This window comes from Neoarius graeffei, chromosome 1 (genome assembly GCF_027579695.1).
Source record: "Neoarius graeffei isolate fNeoGra1 chromosome 1, fNeoGra1.pri, whole genome shotgun sequence".
NCBI classification, from domain to species: Eukaryota; Metazoa; Chordata; class Actinopteri; order Siluriformes; family Ariidae; genus Neoarius; species Neoarius graeffei.
This window is the reverse complement of record NC_083569.1, coordinates 61,320,585-61,341,468: the sequence shown is the minus strand read 5'-3', so window position 1 is coordinate 61,341,468 and position 20,884 is coordinate 61,320,585. Positions and strand designations below refer to the sequence as shown.

The window sequence follows — 20,884 nt, the reverse complement described above, 5'->3', positions numbered from 1 at the left end:
GACCTTCTTGCTGTGAGGCGACAGCGCTAACCACTACACCACCGGGCCCGGAGTTTTTTTTAAATATTTGTTTTTGATGTGTTTTCATGTGGATGACAGGCCAAAACGTAGAAAAATATCTTCGATTTAGCAGAGATTTTATACTAGTTGACCACTAGGGCCAGCAAACCCTGTCTCTCAGAACTTACATTTCCAGTATCCTTACTGGACATGTCCCTGAGGAAAAGGAGGTCTGTCTCTTTAAGAGACGGCGAGTGTGTCTGCCGCTGTGTGGGCGTGGTTATCCCTAGTTTCTCCGCCCCCGATTGAGGAAGCCGGTCTGAGCAGCGCTGTGAGAGTGACACACACACTCGAGCTGTTCCACTCTGCTGCGGTTCAGTCTGATGAACTTGTCTGATACCTGGACGGAATGTTAAAATAGCTTGTCTAATGGACTAAATATCTTTCCCCCCCACACTCAGACAGCAAGGAATTGATTGATTTTAGTCCAAATCGACCAAAGTGTTTCCTTTTCTTTGATCTTGATCTTTTGATATGTATTATTTTGATTGTGACTGTTTGACACATTGAAACAAAAGTGGATTTAATCCTGGCTGCGTCGTGTCCCATCACTCCAAGATGCTCCTGGTCTCCCAGCGGCTAGATTCACCTCGCATGGACCCATTAGTAAGTGGATGAGTTTGTTTGTAATTGCTCTCATGTTGAGCACCAGCTTTCTTTTGATGATGTAGTGTGAGGGAGAGTAATATGACAAGCTAGGAGGCTCATTAAAGCCATTAAAACTTCACCCTGCTGCTGCTGCTGCCAGTGACTTTGTCCTTTACATCCTGTGCTTCTGACACACACACACTGGATGTGGAATTAAACTTTGGTGTCAAGTCGATCATTCAGCTTTACTGTCATGATGGTTGGAAACTTGAAGTGAGAAATCAGCATTGTGTGTGTGTGTGTGTGCGCGCTCGACAGTGCATTAAAGATTAACCCGTACCGTCTAACGAAGTCCCTTATTGCCGTCTGATCAGCTATTTAACACCTCTCCCCAGTTTCCTCATGCTTATGAGATCTGTCATTTAGATGCCCCTCCGTTAGATATTATACTGTATTTGCACTGCTATTTTGTACATTGATTTTTAGAGTGTATTTTTATATGGGGTTTCTTTTTTGATTCTCCTATAGTGAATTAACAATAAAGAATCTTTGAATCCATAGTCGGCGCTACTGATCAGGAATGCAATGCGCCTCATTGATGATTTGATAGTGAGACTAAAACCCCCATGAACATGCTGGTTAAGGTTAAGCAGTGGCGTGGTCCTGCTTGTGAGAATTGAACAGGGTTTATTGTAGGAATAGGAATGGGCGCTCAACGGGGGCGCGCATGGGAACAAAAGCGCGCGCCCGGCCACTGGGGTCAATCCATCTCCTAATCTCAATCCGAGTGTGTGAGCACCAATGTGATAGCAGCCTGCCACTGTAATGGTAGCCCAAAACGCTTAACAATTAATGTGGATTGCTACAAGATAACAGACTGAAATGGCACTGGTGCGCGCGGAACCGGGCCACAGGGCTGCCAGTGTGTCTGGGATTCGACTCTAAAACCTGATGGGATTAAAGATCAAAGCACACAAGCATCTGTATATCTACAGCTCAAGCACAGAACAAAATGAGCCACTCTTAAATGGGTTAAGGAGAAGGAAGGAAGGAAGGAGGGAGGGGTGTTGGAAGTGGGGGTGGGAGCTGCGTTTGTCGCTCAATAATCTCAGCCAATTAACTACAGAGGAATGCTTTACGTCATAGGCCTGATGTGATTTTAGTAAAACGCTTTATGTTCCCCCTAACGCATCTCTGAAATTCATAAACAGGGGCCGTAGGTTATAGGCTTTAATCTCTTGAATCTGTTTTTCTCTTGAATTTTTGTGCAGCTGAAGAAACTTCCCGGCGCTTATCACTGTAGCACATGGGGGGAACAAACGGGACAGGATGTGATTAGTGGAGATGATTAATGGGGTTGGAGTTTGACAAACACTTGACCAGTAGCTGTGCGCATGCGCGCGTGTGGACTTTGGCGTTTCAAGAGTAGCCTAATGACGCGCTGTGAAACAGTGTAGGCTCGCGCTTTATTAATAATCATGAATATTCATGACTAATCATGAATATTCATAAGCGCTGTGACCCTTCACCACACTGGCTTATGGTGTTTAATGAGCGATGGAGCGCTCTCTGGTCTACCGCAAAGGCATGAAACCAACATCCGGTAGTTTTTCCGTAACTAACTCTATTATATCAGTGTATTGCCCCGCTGGGACAAGAGTAGTGTTTTTAAAAGGGATGACTGTTTCATGTCTCTGCTGTGATAAAACACTTCCAGCGGTTACTGAAGGGGAATTCCACTGGTTCTTCAAAATGGAAGAATAATTGCTTTGTCAGAGAGTGAGCAGTTATGCAGATTTTCTTGAAGAAGAAAGAGTTTGCTGTGTTTTGTGAAAACAACCCCAGGCTACAGTGATCCAGCACATAGATCAACGTTTTTGCTTGGTTTTATTCTGTTTCTTCAGATGTCTTGTGAGATTTTAGCTGGAAAAGTTGTTAAACTTGCTTACAACACCAGCTCTCTTTAAGGCCAGCATTCATCCCTGTTCTGCATAATAACCATCTGAGGATTAGTAGAGGCTTTAAGGGCTGTTTTACAATCAGGGTATGCAAGCTAAAAATCACATTTAACACTTATCTTCAATATCAAAAGGCTTGACTAAATAAACTTGGTCGTTTATTGTAGCCCTGTGATAACGCAGGCGAGCTGGAGCCTATCCCAGCTGACTACGGGCGAAAGGCGGGGTGCACCCTGGACAAGTCGCCAGGTCATCACAGGGCTGACACGGACAACTATTCACACTCTCATTCACACCTACGGTCAATTTAGAGTCACCAGTTAACCTAACCTGCATGTCTTTGGACTGTGGGGGAAACCGGAGCACCCGGAGGAAACCCACGCGGACACGGGGAGAACATGTAAACTCCGCACAGAAAGGCCCTCACTGGCCACGGGGCTCGAACCCGGACCTTCTTGCTGTGAGGCGACAGCGCTAACCACTACACCACCGTGCCGCCCATTTTTGGTGAATGTATGGCAATATATGTCATATTCAGCAAAATTACTCATGTCATTTAGAAAAAGTGCTTTTTTGACCACAAGTAGCTCCAAAAGCTCCATTTATACCATAAAACAAATATTTGGTTCCATATCATTGGAAACATAGTTAAGTTTTAATGTTGAATGCCAGTAAGTTTTCAGACTATTTTGATCAAATTAGTATGGAATTGTGTCAAAAAATGTCCTCTCCGAGACAGCTAATTTTTCAATATAAAATAACATGTATCTAAAATGATTATTTTCATCCTAAAATGTGGTCAAGATATTGGGACATAAATATTAGAGACAACTAACACAAAGCTTACAGCCTTGTATTTAAAAGCACTATGGAAGTAGTGGATTCTGAATTGTCAAAAAAAAAAAAAGTCCTCTCTGAGAATCACTTCATTTGTTTCTCCCAGCCCTGCTTAAAGCTACACTTAATCTTCTTTATAGCAGGTTACACAAAACTACCATACACACATGTCAAAAAATTACCTGAAATCTGTTCTTTAACTTGTCCTTCACTTAAAAACTGGTACAAGAACCAGTTTGAATCAATTTGAATTTTGGACCCCTGTGACACAAACTTTGTACCCTGATTGTAAAACAACCCTTAAAGCCTATGGATGCACTTTTGTCTAATGGCTGAGAGTTATCATTAATAACTGGCTGGGATCAGACTTCACAATGGTCGCCATGTCAGATTAGGCAATCATAGGCACTATGATAGGTTTTCTTCTTCAAGAACCTTCAGCAAGAAGGTTCCAGGTTCGAAGCCGGTGAGGGCCTTTCTGTGTGGAGTTTGCATGTTCTCCCTGTGTCTGTGTGGGTTTCCTGCACAGTCCAAAGACATGCAGTTAGGTTGATGTGGGGTGGCCTTGGGCTGAGGTGCCCTTGAGCAAGGTACCTAATCCCGGGCGCTGTCTTTAGATGGGTTAAATGCAGAGGATGAATTTCACTGTGCTTGAAGTGTGCATGTGACAAATAAAGGTTTCTTCTTCTTGCCGTGTCTCAGTCGGGAGACTGGTGACACTGTGAGTTTGACCTCATCCGATCGCTGTTCATGTCCTTGTGTGTCGTCAAGGGAGGAGGGTCGGTCAATCCATCCATCCATTATCTGTAGCTGCTTATCCTGTTCTACAGGGTCACGGGCAAGCTGTAGCCTATCCCAGCTGACTACGGGCGAGAGGCGGGGTACACCCTGGACAAGTCGCCAGGTCATCACAGGGCTGACACACAGACACAGACAACCATTCACATTCACACCTACGGTCAATTTAGAGTCACCAGTTAACCTAACCTGCATGTCTTTGGACTGTGGGGGAAACCAGAGGAAACCCATGGAGAACATGCAAACTCCAAACAGAAAGGCCCTCATCGGCTGCTGGGCTCGAACCCAGGACCCAGGCGACAGTGCTAACCACTACACCACCGTGTTGCTGAGGAGGGTCAAGAGATTGTTAATCATTGTAGGAAGTTGTCAAACTAAGTGAGAAAATACAAAAAAATAAAGGTACCCTATGGGTACATGTGGCTACTGCTTATAAATAAAATTGTTTTCTGATCCCATGTCCATACAGTAAATCTAGCATATATACATGTTATCAGTGATACTTGCCTCATCTCTTGCAAGCATCACTAAGCTGTAAGCAGCATCAGGGCTTGTAGTATTTTGGTTACCAATTTTGTTTACTGTGTTTTTTTTTTTTTTTTTTGTTCAAACTACACTGTTGTGAACTCTATTTTCAAAATGGTAAGAAAGCACTTGTTCATGAATTGTCTTAGAAGCATTATTTAGTACTGATGAGCACGTTTTGTTTTACAAGTGTAGTGTAAAGACTAAAGTAAAATTAAAAAATTAAGGCGAATAACAGAAATTTGATATCAGCTTCTCAATGTATCTGCCAAAAGCGAAAAAAAAAAACATACAAAACCTTCAGAAGGACCAAACAAAAGCTGTGATATTCAAAAGGCAAATTTTCTTAAAATAAACACCACTTACTCTACTCAATATCGAATCAGTAGCCTTGGTGAACCATGAGGTGAATTTCATTTATCTTTTTATCTGCTGGTTATCTTCCAATACTACGAAGTTATAACGAGGTTTCTCTTATTTCGTTTCTGGTTCTGATTGGTTCCGAAGTTTATCAAGAAGTAGAGCGGGTAATCGAACTTGATCAGGATAAGTGCAGACTGGTTATGAAGTTTAGCTATTGTTAGTCATTCTTACAACACGATGACATAGTGGCTGCTGCCTTGCTTCGCCTCTGTGAGGCAGTAGCCACAAAAAGTCATCAGGGTGTCATGGGGTGTCCCAGACTCTACGTCACTATTCTTCGATTTTGTCACACTACTAGGCTTATTCGTCATTCCCGACATTCATATTCGCGCCTGATGCTGGAAATTTGTCAGCCACGAAAAAATCATGTCAAAATCAGGCCGATTCCTGTAGTCTGATCCTGGCATAAAAGAGATGCGCTGTGACTATCCTGAGCTCTGTAAAAAGCTGTAAATAATGGTCACAGGGCATCTCTTTGGAGTTTTATACAGTATGTAACACCTAATAATGATCAAAATTGATAAACTATCAGGCTTTAAGGCACCAGCCGATGTTCATAACTATTGTGTCCAGTAGCCCTCTGTTCAGAGGTAGATTAAATCTTCTGTAAGCAATTTTTAAGAACACTTCATCTAAAAGCTGTCATCGATCGAGATGCATTTGGACTGTCCTGGGATCTGTATGAAAAAAAAATTATAATATTTAAACACAGACACCACTGATTGCCAACAGTCTTTAAGGCACCAGTCAATATATTCGTAGCCATTTTGTATAACAACACTCTGTGGTCTAAGGTAGATCTTGGAGACTTTAAAGCTGCTGTAAGCAAATTTTTAAGAACATGCTGGCTAAAATGTTTTGATATTCTGATAACTGCTACTAAAAGAGATGTCCTGTGACTGCCCTTGGATCTGTAAAAAGCTACTAATAATTCAGGACAGTCTGGCTGTATGAACCAGAGCTAAAAATGAACTGGAAGTAAGGCATTAGCTTGATGGAATGGAGGGAAAGGCCTATGATTATGGCAGAATTACTGATGTATCTTATGGAACCAATGGAAGAGAAAGCTGACTTTCGCCTGGAAGTTCCAGTATCTATCATTTCTTTGCTGACGATGACCTTAAACTTCCAAACCACTTTTGGATGGAAGTTTGGTTGGAGAATTGGAGGGTGTGGGATTGTAAGGAGGAGACGACCTGTACGGGGCTAAGTCTTGAAGAAGTTAAGATAGGGCTGGGCGATTTTACGATTACGATGTTATTCACGATATAAAATCTCTACGATTAGAAATTAGACACGTACGATAAGCCTACGCCTTCAATAAAATTACTTCATCCGAAGTTTTGACAGACACGCGAATAGCCAATCATAACTAAACAGTACCGCACGTAACCAATCAGTTGGAAGAGAGCCACGTCAAGTTAGGTTGCGTGCACACACAAACACACACGCGTGTAGCAGCAACGCACAGCATGGCTGTGGTGAAGTTTGCAGGAGCGCGGCATTTCTCCAACAAAGCGTGAAACAAAGCGATTATAAAAATGAGCGAGAAGCCGACTGACCGGAGTTCTGAACAGGAAAGTCAGAGCACTGCCCTGGAGGACATCGTTGAAAAGAAGGGCCAGAGATCTTCGGTTGTGTGGAGGTATTTTGGATATTTAAAATCGGACATACAACAAAGTGTTACACAAAACCTTAAACACACTGACGTACAGGATTGCACTTTTTTTCTCCTTGCAGCATAAGGTTTACACGTCAATATGTCTTTTATGTTTATTTGAAAGCTGCTAGAATTTGCACAAATGATTAACAATGGTATATAGTTTTTATTTTTCAGTTTATTCATTTGAACAAAAAGAACAAAAGAATGTGCATCCAGTTTGTTTTGGTTCTGTGAAACTTGAAGGCTTGTTAAGCTATTTTTGTTAATTAGGAAGGAACTACTAATTTGTAATGTTCATATTTTGAGCAGAAAATTAAAGAAAATACAAAAATGGTGATTTGATTTATATCGTGATATATATCGTTATCGAAAATTTTGAAAAAATATATCGTGATATAATTTTCTCTCATATCGCCCAGCCCTAAGTTAAGATGAATAGCTAACATCTTAAACGACTGGTTACTTTCCCTGCCACTGTGAGCAATTATTACTCGGTTTTTTTTCAATCTGATTTCATCAGTTGATCTCTAAATTAGAGAATTAAGCCAAAAAAAAAAAAAAGAACCACCAATGTAATGTCTGACACAACACTGTGTATGATTTTGTGATGTGTGTATAGCAGTCATTACGGTATCCAACCATCTTAAGCGACTCTAAAGCATGCAGTTAAGATGCGGATTGCCGGAGGCAGCCAGTTTAAAACAAGCAGTGGTCAAAAGTGTTTTTCAACATAGAAGGCAACATCTGCTTATAAAATCACATAGATTAAGTGCTAAATTAATCAGGCAGTGAGTCAGTTCGTCAGAAACGGCAGATATTTGAGGCTGGGATTTTTTGAAGGGAAAAAACGCAGCTTTGGACAGAAGTCAAAATCACAGAAAAGAAATGGTTCCACCTGCTCTCCATTTTAACAAAATGTTGTCTGAATAGGGCCTATAGCTAGAGTATGTGGTGCTGGTAAAACACTGTATAGTGGGCTTACTGTAAATTAATTAACCTTTAAGGTTGATCTGAGCTTAGCTGTGGCTTCAGGGACTTGGAGGTAGCGTGTGGCGTTTTCTATCTGGCGTCTTCTTTTAATTATTCTGCGGACAAGTTTATCCATTGAAACCTACAGAAGCATGCAAACAGCTGAAAGTCAGCAGTTTAAAGAAGGTACTGATTCATAATCGGAGAAACTAGAAACTAAAAATGGCATGTAGAAGTAAACATTAAAAAGGTGACTGCACTTGCAAGGCAGACGAGGCACAACATAATACAGTAGTAGTAGTAGTAGTAATAATATCCATCCATTATCTGCAGCCGCTTATCCTGTCCTACAGGGTTGCGCGAAGGCAAGCTGGAGCCTATCCCAGCTGACTACGGGCGAAAGGCGGGGTACACCCTGGACAAGTCGCCAGGTCATCACAGGGCTGACACATAGACACAGACAACCATTCACATTCACACCTACAGTCAATTTAGAGTCACCAGTTAACCTAACCTGCCTGTCTTTGGACTGTGGGGGAAACCGGAGCACACGGGGAGAACATGCAAACTCCGCACAGAAAGGCCCTCGCTGGCCTCAAACCCAGGACCTTCTTGCGGTGAGGTGACCGGGCTAACCACTACACCACTGTGCCGCACCAATAATAATAATAAGTTAGCTTTCTGTAGCGCTTTTCACTATACCAAGGTCGCTTTTCTGGAAAGAAGAGCAGTCATGGATAGACTTACTGTTAATTACCTTAATTGTTAAAACTTAATTATTAAAACACACTCTTATGATTGTTGTTGGCATCAGTTTAATCCTAGGCTCAGTTACTATCCGTGTGGAGTTTCACATGTACTTGTGGGTTTCCTTTGGGTTCTCCAGTTTCCTTCTAAATTGTTTGAGTGTGAGAGAGAGAGAGAGAGAGAGAGAGAGGATAAAAAGGTTACTGGAGATGAGTGGATGATGATGATTATGATGATGATGAGTAGTAATAATAGTAGCACTCAAATAAAATACATTATTGTACCTTCAGGGGTACAACGGCTTCTCGCTGTAGCAGTACCTTCTAAGGTACTTATTTGTACCCTTTATATACCGCTTAAGAACATGTATGTACCTTTTTGGCCCTAAAAAGGTACACATAGTTACCTTGAGGTCCAATAATGAGCCCTAAGGGGTACATTAGTGTAGCTTATACCATAGGGTACAGAAACTGACTCCTCCTGTACAGCTGTTTCTAACAGTGAGTAGTAGTAGGTGGTGGTGGTAGTAGTAGTAGTATTTAAAGCTTTCCCAAGCCAGTTTGAAAGTTCAGATAAATAGGTTACAATGTAGTGTCTGTTTTCTGTTGAACTACACCCTGCACTACACCCACAGTAAGTTTTTCCCTGCACCGGATCTTTCTGCTCTTGTCGATTTGAACTGATCTCCGGCCAAATTAGTTCAGAGCTCTTTGAAGTTGCAGCTGAAGGGGGAAAAAAAATGCGCTGGAGTTCTCGGCGGTGCGGTGCTTAGATCCCTTTCAGAGCTCTCTGACACCGGCAGCATAGCCGCCACCGTAACAGGAGAGCGGCCGCACTAATGCCTTTGCGCATACACTTGGATCCACCTCAAAGTTGCATCGGAATTGAAAACAACAACGGCACACAAACTTTGGTCTCGCTGGCGGTCTTAAAGCATGAGATCAGCGAGAGGTTAGGAATGCAACACTTTCTTTCAAAGATGCCGCCATAACCCAAATCAAAAGCACGAAAATCTTCAAAGTCCAGAACAAACCAGTCCGCTCTCCTCCATCCTCCAGTTTAACGCCGTCAGTCTGAGTGACTGCTTTGGATCTCTTTCCTTCTCTCCTGTGTGTGGTTGTTTTTTTTTGTTGTTTTTTTTTTCTCCCCTTCTTCTTCTTCGGGAAAAGACGAGAACGAGATTGTGCTGATGCACAGCAGAGAACCATATGCTGCCTGCTTGGGAGAGGGAGAAGGAGGAATAGCAGGGGGTAAGGACATGATGAAGGGAGGGAGGGAAAGAGAGATGAGAGAGAGAGAGAGAGAGAGAGAGAGAAAAAAAGTGATTCGGCCTTGAATAATTGTTACAAAGGCCAACTGTTGAGTGATAAGAAGAACATCCAGTGATCATCTTGTACAAGATAGTCAGGATATGAGAGCCTGTTTCATATATATTAAATTTATTATTATTATTTTTTTAACCTCGTGGCCTGTTTTCCAGTTGAGGAATTCAATATTGAAACTAATATAATGGCACAGCGTGTCGTACAGTCATCGACGATGTGAAAAAACTTGCGTTCCAGGTCTACGCAATCAGAATGATGATGTTCTCAACTGACCTCCGTAATAAGATGCTACACGTCCAGACTTCAACTTGTACTTTGATTATTTTTTCATGTACTATGAGAATGAAGGATTTTCTCTTTCCAGTCTTGAGATGCTTCAAGAGCGACAGGCCTAATGTTCATGACTGCTCTGTTTACAGTACGTGATTCCACGTGAACCCCATAGAGTAAAACAGCTGTGACGACATAAACTATTTTGAATATCGCTTGGTTTCACCCTTTGCAGCTTGAGAAGCGCTTTGCTTTCACTCCTGTCCAAAATGCCCTGGTTCTCTGGAAACCTTTTATTCTATTATACTGAAGTACGCTGCAGTTACTTCCTGGATTTAAATATTTATAAAAGCATAGTAATCATTCATAGAAAAGCAAACACGATGGTGTGCGATAAGCGTATTAAAGTGCTGTCTGACTCATTGCACTTTGTTACATGAGATTATTAAGACATTTTTCGCAGTTTTTTGCTTTGTTTTTGTTTTTTTTAATGCACAATGAGGACCCAAGTAGTTTTGTAGACCAGACATAAATAGTTGAGTCTTCACATGAACAGTAGAGGGAGAAGAAAAGGAAAAAGAGAGTGTGAAGGAAAAAGAAAATGGCTGTTAACCTGTGAAGTAAGACGCTCATGTTTTCCTGTTATTCCCGATTGCAGACCCAGTTTTCCATCAGAGGGAGTGTGTGTGAGTGAGTGAGTGAGTACAGGGGGAAAAGAAATAGTGAGTGAGTGGACGTGTATAAATGCGTCAGTGTGACTATCAGGCAACCCTCACCAGGAAATAACAGTGTTGCCTAGGGATGAAAAACAAACAGGAGTCACATACCAAATATAAGATTGTGTTTTCCTTTCCTGACTCTATGACTTTGCCGAAAACCAGGGACCAAAAAGAACGGCGTCTAAACCAAACCCACCCTCACTGACTCTGAGCTGAACCCAACCTCAGTGCTGACTCTGACCCAAACCCAACCCTGACTACAGACTATCAGTGAGCGTTCAGTCTTGTTGCTCGCTGCTCAGGAGGTGGCTTATCAGCTTTTAAAGCTTGCTTTAGATAAGTGGGAGAGAAAGGGAAAACAAAGATGTCTGTTTCGTCAATCTGTTCTCAGGAAACCTTGTACTTTGCTTCTGGGGAAAAATGGGGAAGTAACACCGACTTCATCTATTTTGTGCATCCACCTGTATCAACTCAGTGAAGAATGTCAGGTGCCTTTTTTTTTTTAATGCAGTATAAAGTGGTATCACAGAAGCACGGTGTGATTAGACGTGGATTAGATGTGATTAGATTAGTCTGGAAAGGTATCAAAACAGGAATTATTCCTTTGTTACTGATCTTTAGCCTCCAATCATCCATCGACTACGAAGCGCCATATGAGCCGAACATCTGCTGCGCCTCATTGCCTAAAGGAACATTCTACGTCTGAAACATCAACCACATATTAATTTCACAAATTCATTTAATTGCAGTGGAAGCTTTAATCCAGGAGATCTTTAGGCAGTCAGAGTGTGATTTACATTTCTCTCGCCTGTCTAGCTTGTCGAGTGACGTTTGTGATTTAAAAAGAAAAAAAATCTTGTCTCCGATTGTAGAAAGTACGTCTCGATCTTTGCGTGTCTTTTTGAGACTGCACACAGGAAGTCAGTCTTAAATGACATTTTCTCGATCAGAATGATTCTGACTGTTCTTAAGGGCCGATTTATATACTCTTGGATTTGGAAGCAGACGCGTATTAATATCTTTATAATATTGGCGTACTGAAAGGCAGATAACCAAATGTAAATGTTTAATGTTCATTTTCCAATATGAAAAAAAGTGACCTGTCTTAAACGTTCTTAAAGGTAGACTGCCTTTCAGATTTTTCAAGTGTAGGTCATAAAAAGAATTTTCCCCAACACCCAATTATTTTTGTTTAGTGAACCGAAAGCTACTGAATTTAAATCCCAGACTTCCGATTTTATTCCTTTTTTAAATAGAACAATTAATGAATTTAAGGCCACGTGGTCAGGGGCACTGCCAGAAATTTTGGGCCCCATGAAAGATTAGAATTTTGGGTCCCCCAACTTTCAACAAAAGCAGCAATCCTAAAGCATTTATGGGTTGTATTGCTGCTTACCTCCTTCTCCAAAGGGGGGTTCAGTGGTTTGGTAGGGCGGAGGTCCCCCTGAGGCTGAATCTGTGCATATTTAGGGCACCCCATTAGTTATGAAACTGGTTATTAGCACTAGTTATTAGCACCAGCATAATGTAATATTTCATCTTGTTTATCACACAAGTCAGTTCAGTTATTAAAATGGAAAAAATGTCACTGTACAAACTGTAAAAGTGTTCTCTTGATAGGCTAATCCAACCACGTTCATACTGTTCATTTACCATTCGCTAATATTTTGAACACACGTGAGCGATAGCTACCTTTCTTTGGGAAAAACTGAGTGACCAGTTGCCTGCCTCTCCGGTCCCTCTCAGCTTTCAGCTGCCTTTCTTTACGTTTTTGACAGCCACTCTTCATATTTAGCGATCATAGACTGTACGCACTCCACTGCTGGCTGGCTGGCTGCTGCACCGCGACACAGCAGCAAGTAGCGTTGCACTGATCAGCACACAGATTTAACGCTTCTACCAGAACTGGACCGGACCATTTCGCAAAAGGGGGAGGGTTAAATGACAATATGTTGAAGAACTCAAGAAATAGACAACCTTGTTCAATTAGCTCATTTTACCAGATGGAATATTGCATTGTTGTTATTTCAAAAGTCTCATTAAAATCATTAAAAGCATATCAGCCCCTTAAAGAATTGTTCTAACCTCCCCCCCCCCCCCCCCCCCCCGGCGGCGCCCATGCACGTGGTTGTAAATTCTCTGCTGTTTTTTCCTGCTTCACCATGACCCAATTCAAGATACTATGTCATGCATGACGTGGTGGGCTTTCCCCGTTCGCACAAGGCGTTGTGGGATACAAATTTGAAACAGGAGAGGAAAATGGAGGATGCGAATGAAACGTGAAAGACTGACTACAGTAACGGAAAGCGAGAAGAAAAGACGTTATGTTGCGAAGGAAAGGAAACACAGGACCAAACTAATAAATATTGGCGGTCAGCGAGCACCTCGGTGTGATCAGCTGTTCGTTTAGCGACAGAATGATGGAAAACACACTTTTGCTGGTAAAATGTTTGATAAGTTCATTAATATGGAAATGTATGGGAATACCCTGGTGTTAAGCAATTAAGGATTGTTGGAATTCACATGGCCTTGTCCTGTGCTGTACTGTGGTAAAACCATCAGTCATCAACTAAACCCTGCTATGATTTGGGTCATGTGTGGAGCCTGAATGTCTCCTACCCCTCATCAAACCCCTTTCCATCCTTCTCTCTCCCCTCCTCTATGAAGAAGCGTTGCATCATTGTCATGCAACATGGACTGCAGATCTTTGTTGTGGTTTCCACCTTACATCATCATTCTCTCTCTCTCTCTCTCTCTCTCTCTCTCTCTCTCTCTCTCTCTCTCTCTCTCACATGCGCGCACACAAATTGGGTGGCAAGGCTGTAGGTAGTAGAGAACTTTTGTGTAATTTTGCACTGGGTGAGAGGGAGACAAATATTGTGATGAAATTGAGTGTAACCGAGGGGAAAGGGATACGGAATGGCTTTTGTCTCTCTCTCTGTGTCTCTCTGTCTCTCTCTCTCTGTCTGTCTGTGTCTCTCTGTCTGTCTGTGTCTCTGTCTCTCTCTCTGTGTGTGTGTGTCTCTCTCTCTCTCTCTCTGTGTTGCTCTCTCTCTGTCTGTGTGTGTGTCTCTCTCTCTCTCTCTCTCTTTCTCTCTGTGTGCATGAGCGTGTGTAACTGAGAGATTTCTCCCAGATATTTATCATTAAGAGCAAAGGTTTGTGTCCCTTGTGGTTTTTCCATCAAACGAGGAAACGGCACCTATTCTTAACAACTTAAACAACAAAAAACAGAATTCCAGACAGTGGAAATATGGCTGTATCCTGCAATAAGAGAACGCACAACATAAATAAGAGGAATAATTTTTCATTCATATTATTATTATTATTATTATTATTATTATTATTATTGGCCAAGAAGTTTCTCACAGTTAGAGCAGGGATGTGAGGGAAAAGGCGCAGGGCGAATATGAGAGCTGAGAAGATCCAAAAGCTGCTCAGAGGACGTTCTAAAGGCAAAGGTCATGCATGCAAGTTCTTTGAGCAGATTTATATAACATTCAGAAAGGGAAATGAATGGATATAATTTGTTTTTCATGATTGAAATCATAATATACAATATTTGACAATTTTTGTTAATAAACTAACATTTGTGGGGGAAAAACACACAAAGTTCTTCATTGTATCAGAAGAACGTGTCAAAGTTTTTTTTTTTTTTTTGGGGGGGGGTTGGCAAATAACTGTAGCTGAATAGCTTAATTTATAACTTTTGCTCTGACCATCAAGTCATTTACTAAGAAAGTAAACCTGATGACTAAAAGAGAGTACAAATTTAATCCAGTCACTAAAACATGCTCTGCTTATTATTCTGCTGTACAAACCTCAGAAGCTTGAAAGTCAGCCGGGAGTTTAATCTGATAAACACCTTTGTGTTAGAACTTTGAGGACCGTGCATTCTACTGAAGCACTCAAACTCTCATTTGCACGCACGCGCACACACGCATGCACACACACGCACGCACACACACAGAGCGCTTTCATCTGTGGTCCAAAGTAGCATTACCCAGAATTCCTGGCCTGACATAATGCACTGATTCCCAGAAGCAGCTGTCGTAGTAACCTTGGCAGCTTGATCACAAGTTGTGATCTTTTTTTCTCCCCTCTTCTGCTTTCTGAGTGATACAAATGGAATTGAATGTAAATTATTAATTAGCAGAAATGGTAGGGGAATGTGTTTATTTATTCATACACAAAGACAGACATTTTGTCTATAAGTTTATTTGGTTAGAGAAGGAAAACTATATAGTGTACAGCCTAGAATTACACACGCGCGCGCGCGCGCACGCACAGAGAAATGTATATGCTAATGGTCTTGTATTAGGAAATATTACAGATCTGTTTTTTACATTGTCTTGTTGTTTTGGGTGAATGTGGTATTCTAGGTCACTCCCCACCTCCCAAGTTCCCTCGTGTCATCCATTAAGTGTGTGTGTGTGTGTGTGTGTGTGTGTGTGTGTGTGTGTGTGTGTGTGTGTGTGTTTTTATATACTACTGGGGACCAGATGTCCCCACAAGGATGGTAAAATATGACAATTTTGACCTTGTGGGGACATTTGGATGGTCCCCATGGGGAAATTGCTGCTGGTTGTTGTTGGGTTTTTTTTTTTTTGTTTATTTGTTTGTTAATTAAAAAAAAGAGCCAAAAAGCTTCCTTTTCATTACTGAGGTTAGGTTTAGGTGCAGGCACAGCATGAATTAACTGCAGTATGTCAGTGGACGGTCCTCACAGGGATAGTGAAACAAATGTGTGTGTGTGTGTGTGTGTGTGTGTGTGTGTGTGTGTGTGTGTGTGTGAGAGAAGCATAAATGGTAATGTCAGAGGCCCATAGTTATCTGTTGTTTTGTACCTAAAGATGTCCATGATGTGTTCTTGTCTGTCCGTGAACTGTTTGTGCGCTTTGCTTGTGTAGCCTTTTTTTTTAAACCCCTAAATCTGTCTTACGATTACACCAGGCTGCACTTTATGAAGGTTTTTCCATTGAACTTTTCCATTGTTTCTCAATCACTCATCAGCTCCACACATTTTCCTTTCTTTCTCATTTCTCTCTTCTGTCCGTCCCTCCTTCCTTCCTCCCTTCCTTCCATCCACCCTCCTATTTTTGCATATGATCCCTATAATTTCTCTCTCTTTCTTTCTCACACTGACTTATTTATTCACACACTTACTCACACTGGCTCTCGGTTTGGTCCTGCGATTTTGTCTTTTGTTTTGTTTTTTTTCTTGCGGTTGTGTGTGTTTGTGTGCGAGGTCAGCTAGAATATCGCTGTGGTAATAGCGTGCTTAGCGGAACAGGGTGTCTGTTTGCACATCCACACTAACAGATTGTAGCACACGGTTCTCTGAGTAACCTGATAGGGCCTTAATATTGAGTTCTGCACACCATGATTAGAGACTGACTCTGGTTACGATCACACACAGCCTCCCCACATCCGACACCGTTCGTTCAGCACTGGCCATCTGACCCGTCCTGACCCCGGGTCACTATAAGGGTGGAGTCGGTGTAATTGCTATCACTGATTAATAGATGTTCAGCCCTAGTAGCATTTTCATTTGGGCATCGACTCTTGAGCTTCTCCAATAAATAAGCGTAATTCCTGACTCATCCTGTTGCTGTGATGCACTGCATGGTTGGCCAGTGCTGTAATTGGGTAAAAACATCTGTGTTGTGACTGTTACTGAGACAAGCATGTGGAATTAACATGCTGAAGTCCAAATAAGACATTGTGGGAACATTCACTGTTTCCTGTCTGACTGTGGAGGTGTTCAGTTGCGAGTGGTTCATAAATGGCTTTGACCACAGAAAATCAGCAGAAAGGCAGATGGAAACCGGGTTTTGTCTCAAACAAGAAAACATATCGTGACCACTAGAAGTCTGACAAGGTTGCTGAATACTGCTGCTTCGTTCAGCTTGAACTGCTGTAAGATTTACACAGACTGCACTTCATCACTGCGTGCAGTGTGCACTCCTTAATGCCTATAGAATTAGTGAACAGTCATTACTGTTACACACCGACTTCAGTCCCTACTGCTGCGACTGCGTTCAGTTTATCTGCTCTGTTTCAACATTTGCACACGCGCTCCTTCCAAATTTGCACTCTGACTCGCTATAGTGATTCATTTCACTTAGAATTCTTAACGCTTCGAGCAATAACACTTGTATAGCAGATAGTGTCTTGCACCTGTTGTCGTGTCCTGCATTTTGTTCTTGAGTTTATTGGTTGGTATTTGATTTTTAGGTCCAAACCCACATACCACTGCTGTTGTGTGGCCCAAAAAAAAATCCTGAATTTCGAGTCTTAAAATTGCCTTCAGGTCTCTTTTTTTTTTTTTTTAAATCAAAATTCTATTTATCTCATTTTATTAAATATCGGAATGTATTTTAGATAGCTATTTTGTCGCTGCTATAGCAAGTTATGAGTGTTTGAAATATGCTATGTTATATATCAGTCCATATGTCAAAGCGATGGCCGTAAACGAGATTCGCTGAGACCTGTGCGAGACATCGTAGGACGGGAAGTAAAACATAGAGCAGAAATCCAAGTGACCATCTGCCAACGTTGTCAAAAGATGCACGCGTCCTCTTTCGAATGCTGACGTAATCAAGCCGGAAGTTGTGTTTGTTTTGATAGCAATCAGGAAAGTTTGAAAAAAGTAGGCAGTAATCGTCATTTAAACTCGTTTTTGTGCAATTTGGAAAACAGTTCATTTGGTGGAATAAATGTGACACAAGATGCCGAGTACATGTTTTGCACCTAGTTGTGGTCTGGCTGACACTTCACGTTTCGAAGTCTCGCACAAGTCTCGTGAAGATCGCACGGATAAGCGACGCCTGCCGTGGACCAAAAGAACTAAATTCAACATGGCTTAAAACCGAATAGGCCGATAAGTATAATATTTAATTGCAGTTAGTTGCCAATACGAGTCATGATATAAGGTTACTAAAACCGAATTGAATAACACATTAATTAAGAAATAAAGCAAGTTTACAAATGACTTCAGTTCTGGTTTAAATCAATTAACCAGGAAATTTTGAACTTGCAGGTTATGAAAGGTCATCATTATACATTCATACAAGATTTTCTAATCTAGACGAAAAAAATTCTGCAGACTTTAGCTTAAACAGCATGTTAAAGTTGTAACATCAGTCTGTTGGGTCATTTCTCTGGGTGCGGCCATACTGGATTAGCCAAATACGTGGATGTATTAGGAGACAAAAACAGGGGTGGCGCTGCGTGACGTACGATTCCGCACGTCTTCCTCATTCCGTTCCGGATCCAAGATGTTTGGTTTTAAAGAGTGGTGTCATCAAGTAAAGTGAGAACTTTTAGTCCTGGAAAAAGCAGGAAATTGTGCAGTGAGCATTTTACAGAAGATTTTGTGGAGGACTTGTATGAAAAAAATCACTGGGAAGAAGCGACACGCGATCCTGACTTTGTTTCACAACAAAACACCGGAGAAATGCAAACAAATTGACAAAGTTACGCTACCGTCGCTGTGCTCGCGGAAAATTATCACGCACGATAGAGTTATGGCGGCTTCTTTGACAAAAAATAGTCTCGTCTATTTTCATCACTTTTGTGATGTTGCTAAGAACAAATTCAACATGCAGCCGACTTTTAGCTCCATTTATTTATTTGTGAGATTTTCTTTAAGGATTTTTTTTTTAATAAAAGATTTCAGAGTGGCTGACGGTGGCAGGGTGATGCCGCGGTTAGCACTGTTGCCTCACAAGAAGTTTCTAGGTTTGAAAATGCCGGTTGATCCGGGTCTTTCTGTGTGGAGTTTGCATGTTCTTCCCGTGCCTGTTCTTCCCGTGCCTGTGTGGGGTTTCTTCTGTGTGCTCTGGTTTCCTCCCACAGTCCAAAGACATGGCGATTAGTCAACTGGCTACTCTAAGTTCCCCAGAGGTGTGAATGTGAGTGTGAACAGCTGTCTGTCTCTGTGTTTGCCCTGTGATAGATTGGTGACCTGTCCAGGATGAACTCTGGTTCTCAGCCAAACTCAGCTGGGATTGGCTCCAGCTCACCCATGACATGCAATGGTTAAGTGGTATAGATAATGGAGATGTATATGAAGTGGCTGAATGATGGGCAAATAAATCCATCCATTATCCATAACCACTTATCCTGTACAGGGTCGCAGGCAAGCTGGAGCCTATCCCAGCTGACTACGGGCGAAAGGCGGGGTACACCCTGGACAAGTCGCCAGGTCATCACAGGGCTGACACATAGACACAGACAACCATTCACACTCACATTCACACCTACGGTCAATTTAGAGTCACCAGTTAACCTAACCTGCATGTCTTTGGACTGTGGGGGAAACCGGAGCACCCGGAGGAAACCCACGCGGACACGGGGAGAACATGCAAACTCCACACAGAAAGGCCCCCGTTGGCCACTGGACTTGAACCCAAAACCTTCTTGCTGTGAGGCGACAGCGCTAACCACTACACCACCGTGCTCCTGGGACAAATAAATGATAAATAAATTTATCAGCTATCCCACTGGGCAAAACTCTTGTGTGCTTGCCCAAGTTAAGTGGAAATTTAATATAATTTAATTCAAAAGTATGGTAAGCTAATCATGTGCATGAATACAGACTGTGGAAAGTAAGTGAGGAGCTGAATCCCTAAGAGAGGGTGACTTTATATAACCGTTTTTTTTCTTTTCTCCCCTGTCCTTATAATGCCTCTGCTGATGAAGCATTATGTTTGTGACTTTTAGTCAAAGTCAGAAAGTCTTGACCTAATATTTTGGTTATGAGCTGTACTGCTTTCTCATCACGTGTAAAGATACAGTAAGTTTCAAACTTGAATCAAGTTCAAGTGTGCGGTGACTGTGTGTTTTGCGAGCATTTGAGTTATACATTATATATTTGTGCTGCACTGCACTGTATCTTACTCAGTTTAGACACTATTTAAACATCTCTTACTAAATATGAAAAAGAATGAGCTAGCATTCGTTTAAGCCAATTAATATGCAGAGTAAAAATAGTTCCTGCCAACAAACCAGATGACGTACACTCACCGTCCACTTTAATACACTGTAAAAAAAGAATAGTTGAGAATACTTGAAATTTCAAGGCAACAGTCTGCATTAAGAATTTTATGTTTTGCCAATGATGTGCCCATGATAATCCAAACTATGATAAAACTGTTATCTTTATTAAGAATTCTTAATTAAGTCAATTTTCAATTCCTCATTCTGCCAACATAGATTTCTCTTTTTGCTGAACAGTGGCATTCACAGTAGTGCAAAAAGGCAATTGAGGTTATCAGACTTTTTTGGGGGGCTTTTTTCACCCTTATTTGGATAGGACAGTGTAGAGACAGGAAATGAGCGGGAGAGAGGGACGGGGAGGGATCGGGAAATGACCTCGGGTCGGAATCGAACCCGGGTCCCCGGATTTATGGTATGGCGCCTTATCCACCTGAGCCACAACACCATACCCACGACGTGGGTTTTAAAAACTTTATTTCAATATTGAAGTTTTGTAATTGTGTAGAACAATGAAAAAAGGCATGTATAGTTTAATGATAAATAGTGATAACCTTGGGGGCGTCGTGGCTCAGGTGGATAAGGCGCCATACCATAAATCCGGGGACCTGGGTTCGATTCCGACCCAAGGTCATTTCTCGATCCCTCCCCGTCTCTCTCTCTCTCCCGCTCATTTCCTGTCTCTACGCTGTCCTATCCAAATAGAGGTGAAAAAAGCCCCAAAAAAATCTAAAAAAAATTGTGATAACCTCAATTGCCTTTTTGCACTACTGTGAATGCCACTGTTCAGCAAAAAGAGAAATCTATGTTGGCAGAATGAGGAATTGAAAATTGACTTAATTAAGAATTCTTAATAAAGATAACACTTTTATCATAGTTTGGATTATCATGGGCACATCGTTGGCAAAACATAAAATTCTTAATGCAGACGGTTGCCTTGAAATTTCAAGTATTCTCAACTATTTTTTTTTTACAGTGTAGGAACATTTATACACATGCTCA

General features: G+C 41.6%; 1 protein-coding gene across 1 annotated transcript in view; it reads left to right on the top strand.

The window, feature by feature from the left end:
- Positions 1 to 359: 359 nt before the first annotated feature.
- The window catches only part of si:ch73-211e3.1 (mastermind-like protein 2), a 122,592-nt gene continuing 102,067 nt past the window's right edge, over positions 360 to 20,884 (top strand). The window contains exon 1 of the mRNA XM_060936092.1: positions 360 to 666. Within this exon, the coding sequence (XP_060792075.1) occupies positions 619 to 666 (48 nt within the window). The 5' untranslated portion in view covers positions 360 to 618. The remainder of the gene's footprint in view (positions 667 to 20,884) is intronic.